The 6,177-nt window shown below is 39.4% G+C and overlaps 1 protein-coding gene across 1 annotated transcript in view; it reads right to left on the bottom strand.

Moving 5' to 3' along the window:
• The window catches only part of HSPBAP1 (HSPB1 associated protein 1), a 35,341-nt gene that overhangs the window by 17,248 nt on the left and 11,916 nt on the right, over positions 1-6,177 (bottom strand). The window contains exon 3 of the mRNA XM_084524853.1: positions 782-966. Within this exon, the coding sequence (XP_084380979.1) occupies positions 782-966 (185 nt within the window). The remainder of the gene's footprint in view (positions 1-781; positions 967-6,177) is intronic.

Here is a 6,177-nt window from a genome sequence, read left to right as displayed (position 1 = left end):
CTGAGGAAATAATTAATTTGAAGGGGCTTATCAGTTTGGGCTCCCTGTCATCCCAGTGATACAGTATTTGCAGAGAATTGATTTCATCTTCACGTTTGAACGTGTAGAAATGAAAAAGGCTTCATTTACTATTCTTTCTTCATCTCTTTTGATAAAATACAACTTTGCATAGCTATCCTTAATTTTACTCTCTTACAATTTGCATGGAGTAGTAGCTGGAATGTAGATGAATCAATATATCCACAGGAAAAGTGAAAGAAAATGCTCCAGCTAGGTGTCCTAAGGAAACTACCCCAGATTATGTACTTCAACGAACAGGTTACTTCATTTTTTTTACTGCCTATATGGACAATGAAGATATAACAATCCTGCTGACTCAGAATTCACAACGTGCCAGTCCCACCTGTCATTTCATCACCCTATTCCTTCCTCACTTCCCTGCATTCAGCAGAGGTGCAGGGAAGATGTTCAGCAGCAGTGGTCACACATGTGGCTACGGCTCCCCAAGCTTGCTCTCAGAGTCCTCCTCCCTCCAGTCACAGAATGATGCAGGGCTAAATGGGGAGCGCTGCCAACCTGGCAGTTGTTTTTGTTACATGTGGCATTGTTTTTAGGCATATAAGGAGACCCAGAAATTTGGCTGGCTGCCACATGGCACCAGCCTGAAAACCAAGAGCTTTCATTTCAAAATTAAAAAAAAAAATGGGCAAAGGGGATAGCAGAAGCTACACTAGGTAATTTGCAATGATTAAGCTAGTAAGAGATAACATGAATGCTTTACCTGGAAAATTTCCGCCTTGTCTTCGAATATCCTGGCAATGTACTTGTAGTCAGCATAAGCCCAATACTTGGAGTACTCGAAACAACTGAATGGTCCAGAGAGACAAGAAGGTTGTCCGCTGCTCCAAGCCAAAAACTCTTCAAGTGTAGCTTTCACATAGCTACACCTGGTTTCAAACTGGGGAACTACAGCAACAAAAGAAAAGCCAAATACTACATGAGCACTGAGTATATAAACAGTAAAAATAGTAATTAATTTCTCCCTGTGTAAATGCAACATGAAATACAAAGTGGGACTAGGTGGACTGACTCCAGTCAGTGAAATGGTTCTCATCACTAACTCGTGATTAGTGTCTGAGATCATTGCTTTTTCATTAAGGTTTAAGTGAAAGGCTGTTACCATGAATTTTCTGTGAGGTAAAAGCATACCAACTGTTACTGCTGCTCATGTGCAAGGCACCGTTAAATATTCTAACTCACTAATACACCCAAGTCCCCTAAGCAACTTAAGACTGTCTTTTGCAGTCTCTCTTCTTAAATGGGAGCTGCAAATGCATACACGAGTATTTGTGTAACCTTTATTCTGTCTCCATGGACCTCTGTAGATGGACATACTCATCTTTCCCACTTAAAGCATGACTAAATCAGAGCAGCAATGCATAGGAAGCAAAGTATGGAGCCACACACATCAATGATCCATTTAAAATACGTATGTCCCTATATTTCATTTGGGACTGAAGAGAGCATATTGAGGTGCTTCTTGCCAGACCAAAACAAAAAAAAAAAATAAATGAAAAGTTTACCAGCAGTATTTTGCTTCCATTGTGCTTTGGTCATGCTGACTGATACAACCTATCAGCTCAAGGTCAGGTCACTTGGCAGGCCCACAAGATAGCCCCCACCACAGTAGGCTTTCCTTCCAGTTATCAGAGATCTTCATTTCCTACAGCTGCTAATTGCGTCAGCTTCAAAGAGACTTACCCAACTTTAAAAAAAATAATAAAATTACTGTACTATAGTCACTACTGAGGAAAAAATTACTGCAGCCTGCATGAATGACAATGATGGAGCTGCAATTTAACCTTGTGTAACTTGCACAGAGCTGTTCAAAAATGGGATCCTTTCACTGTTGCGCAGCAGCTCTTCGTTCTTTACCGCTCTCCTTTTCTTATCACAGCCATTCCCATACAGTCTCATACATTTGTTCTTATTCCCCCTGGGTGGGAAAACCGCTTTTGCAAACCTTTATCACCATCATTTTGTCATTCTCTGTTGTAGTATCCTAGGTAGCAGTTTTCCTTCCCCTCACTATCAAATTCATTAACTAAAAAATGCCAGATAAGCCCCAATGTTCAGTAATATGTAACCTGGGTCTCTGCACTGTAAGGGCTCCCTAACCTAAGAACTGCATGCAAGACATATAAATCACCTGCAATAACCAAAAAAACCCTATATCTGATTCCCTCTCCATGTTGCAGTTCAATGCTCTCTCCTGATACCCATTAATGCAATGCACATCATTTTACTAAAAGATGGTCTGATGGAAAAATTAGATAAAAGATACAAGCACTATTGAAGTTGGCTCAATATCTACATTATTTTGATGAGAAAAAAGAGTGCTCGAGACACTGTCTATTTTCCTAGATAACTCAGGAGGCAAGTATTTTAAAGGCAAGAAATATGTTCTTTCTAGCTCACAAAGTATTACACTGAGCTTTATTTCAAAAAATCCAGCTATGAATGGCAAGAATGTCTTCAAGGATACAGTCTCTTCAGGGCAATATTCTTGGTTTAATTTATAGCTAGTTCAGTGCCAAGATGTGTGTGCTTAGGGAAAAATAAATAGTAATAAAAAAACAACAGTATTTGGGCAATCTAGACAGATTGTTTATATGGATTTGTAGACTGCAACTAAGGTGAAAATGGTAGCAAAGGGCAGCTGAAAGAAAAAACATCATTAACCAGTTTGCTAATACTTAATGACTAAAAGCTGAAGATGTTTTGTAATTAATAAATTGTAGTTTAAGCCACAGAAGTCTAAAACAAGCGACCAATGCTGTCTGATGGCATGACATCTGGAGGCATGACAGTCTTCTCGCCCACCTAATGCCACAGATTGAAAATGGAAGGAGGGAGGGAGGGAGGGAGGGAGTGCTTTTTGCCCAACAGCAGCTCCTCCTTAGTTAAGGTCTAGTCCCGTCAGATGTCAAGTTCTTTTCTGCTCAGGGGGAGTATTTGCAATGTATACTAAGGAAAATAAAAAGGGATAATAGCCTTAGAAGATATCCTAAAATGCAAGTACAAATGGAAGTGAAATGTCTCCTCCATTTCTTCAAACGTAAAAGAAAACTAAATATCCATTCAGAACTGCTGGGGAACTAAAATTATTTAAATAATCCAAGCAAGGAGTAACAATTTAACATTATAACAAAGCACAGGTACCCTCATAAACCTAAAAATTGACCATCCACATCCAACTCCAGTACTAATCCAGCTCTCAGCTTTATGTGACATTTATTCAGCCTGCAGTGTTTGTACTATGCTCTCAGCTTTCTGTTCAGCAGTGGGGTCTACAGCCACCCTTGCAGTCCCCTCTATATTAAATCTCAGAGGCTTGAATTCTTCCACTGTCTTTACTGGTAAAATCTTTTGGGCAGATGTCCAAGTTGCAGCCCTCTTCTAGTGTATCTGACGGGATCAGCTCCACTACAGCATCTCTGAGAACAAATTCCTCCCAAGATCTCATGACACACAGCTGATCAGCATGACAACCTCTCACCCTCTCCAGATTCTTCACAGTAAACTCTTTGTTTATTCATTTTAATACACAACCGGATAAATGATCAAAAGGAGAAGTCTGTATAAAAAAGTCTTTTTTGAGTCAGCTTTCTTCTTCCTTTGTACATGCTGGTATGCTCCAGGTGGCCGTCAGATAGATAGGTTATACTGCTGCATTTTCTCTGCCAGAAACTCAACTTCAGTAGCTGCTTCCCGCCCTTTAACCCACCTCAGAAAAATAAATCTTCTAGCGTGGCTGGAAGTAGATAGGTACAGATTTCCTGATTAATTGCACCTTCATTGCTCTTATAATAAATGTTGGTATTTTCTGGAGGTATCTTATCTCTGTCAATTTTTAATCCTCTGATTGCATTTTTTCCTCCAACAGACACATATTGTTTAACTTGTGTAATAAGACAAAATACTAGCAAACACATACACTTAGGCATGAACAAATAATTCACACAAGCAATACTGCTACCTCCCATGCGTCCCATGTTTCATCTGCCAAATACACTTTCCAGATCTGAATGCCTCAGGAAGTTCCAAACTAGCAAGAAAAGCAAATACAAAATCCAAGAAACTCACACTGAGTTGTCCCATCAGCAGTTCTCACTTTTTTATATTAAGGAATCCTCTGTTTGGGAATCTCCCCACAAGCTGCAAATGTGGTACCAAAGACGACAAGTTGTTATAGCAAGAGGTTTCAAATGGTTTAAGATTTTCCAGGTGAACCCAGTGGCTTAAATAATCTCAGAAACTCTGAAGCAGTCATTTCAGAGTGACATGAAAATACACCGACAAGGAGTTTCCTTCCTGCATGTTTCCAACTCAGTGCCAGACTAGTTTAGTCTTAAGGCAATTAATCTATTGTTAACATTGGACGAGTATTCAAAGAGGCCAATACAATTTTAGTTGTATTCTCCTGTTGCTTTCTCTAAGCACACTGCTGCTTCCATTTCATCAGGGAAAGTTAGCATAAGCAATGATAAGAAAGAGAGGCCCTCATTGAAAAACTGTGAAGCACGCAAGAGTGAGATCAACCATTTTCCAAATGACAGTGGCACATGAAATGTATTACATTATTTCAGACTCTGGGATGGCTGGGCTAATGGCTTCACTAATATATCCTTACAATGCAAATCTTTTATAGCAACACAAGTCTCATTCAGTTACAATATAACCCCTGACAGCTCTAACCATCTTCCTGAAGACACTTCTAGCTCGCATTAGCATATAATGGAGGTTCCTGGAGACAAACTGATTGCTGCCTGGAGATTGATGTCTTTAGGAAAAAGTAAAATACAGATAGATGCAACTTCAAGATGCAAATTCCAGTTTAAGCCCACTCCATATCCTTAGTGACTACAAGTTATTGTTAAGAGGTAAGTCTTATCTACTTAACTGGCAGCATCAATCCATCACTTATCCACAAAACACTCCATGAGTCCCGTCTGAAGTTTCCCAGTTGGAATACCCATTTGGCTCTCAAAAATGCCTGCTAATTTATGGAGGCTATCCTTTTACCTGTGCTGGCGAGCCCTGCATATTAGAACTGAGGTACATTAACAAGGTGTCAAGGAAAACGTCATATATATGCAACCTTCTTCCCTGTGGGCAATAGGGTGCCTTTCATGTGTTGTGCAAAAACTGGCTGATGCTACACTGAAGTATAGTGACACTGCTGTGGAGACTTGTACCAACATATTAATTCTACGAGACAGTTATCACATCTTTAGGAAGCAGACATATAACACCTGCTTTACCAGGGATGACAAAAGGATCATTAATCCAAGCTGGTAATATGCTTTGAAATCCTAAAATGCCAAGCATTCCCCCTCTAACACTTCCTTCTGTTTCATCACCTCTCTTGCAACAAATTGAACATGAAATAATATTGTCATGATGCTGTGAAAGAAAGCAAATTTCACAGAGTGTTGTAAGTAATATAACATGATGTAATCCTACCACTTCCACGGGAACTGGCAGAGCCTCTTCTGGAGTCTCTGTGCAGACCCTACACTCCAAGAAAGAGGTGGTCCAACTGTTGAAGGTTGGAAGAGTACACAAATAACAGCCAGAAGGGGTCTAGAAGAACTTGACCTACACTAAGCTTATTTTTTTTTAAAGCTGTAGTTGACTGGTCTAGAGAAAAAGAAGCGATGGAAAGGAGAGAAGATAGTTTAGGCAAAAGGGAGAAGCACAAGGCAAACTGCATTTTGGTATGTAGTTGGGAGGACAAAGGATATGCAGAGCATATTCAGAAGATATTCATATATATGAATAAACCAATGAATAACCTCTAAAGTCACTAGTAGATTGACAGTTTGATGCACACAGATCTTGTATTTTCCCACTCTGGTCTGAAACTCTTTCTGTCCATAGATACATCTTGGCTAGCATTGTATAGCTACAGGTGGCTGTTGTAACATTTAAAATCAACTGCAAAACTTGCCTTTTTTCCATCATGTGTTCCTAGATCTCCGAGTCAATCTGGAAGGTTAGAAGTGAAATTATTCTACTGGCCATCAGGTGATTTTTTAATGGTTTATACTTTACAGCGTCTTTCATCACAGGTTCTTAAAGTTTTTTTTTTTTTTTAAAAAAAAAAAAAAAAAG

Source organism: Aythya ferina, assembly GCF_964211825.1.
Source record: "Aythya ferina genome assembly, chromosome: 6".
Classification (NCBI taxonomy): domain Eukaryota; kingdom Metazoa; phylum Chordata; class Aves; order Anseriformes; family Anatidae; genus Aythya; species Aythya ferina.
This window is presented reverse-complemented; position numbering and strand designations above follow the sequence as displayed.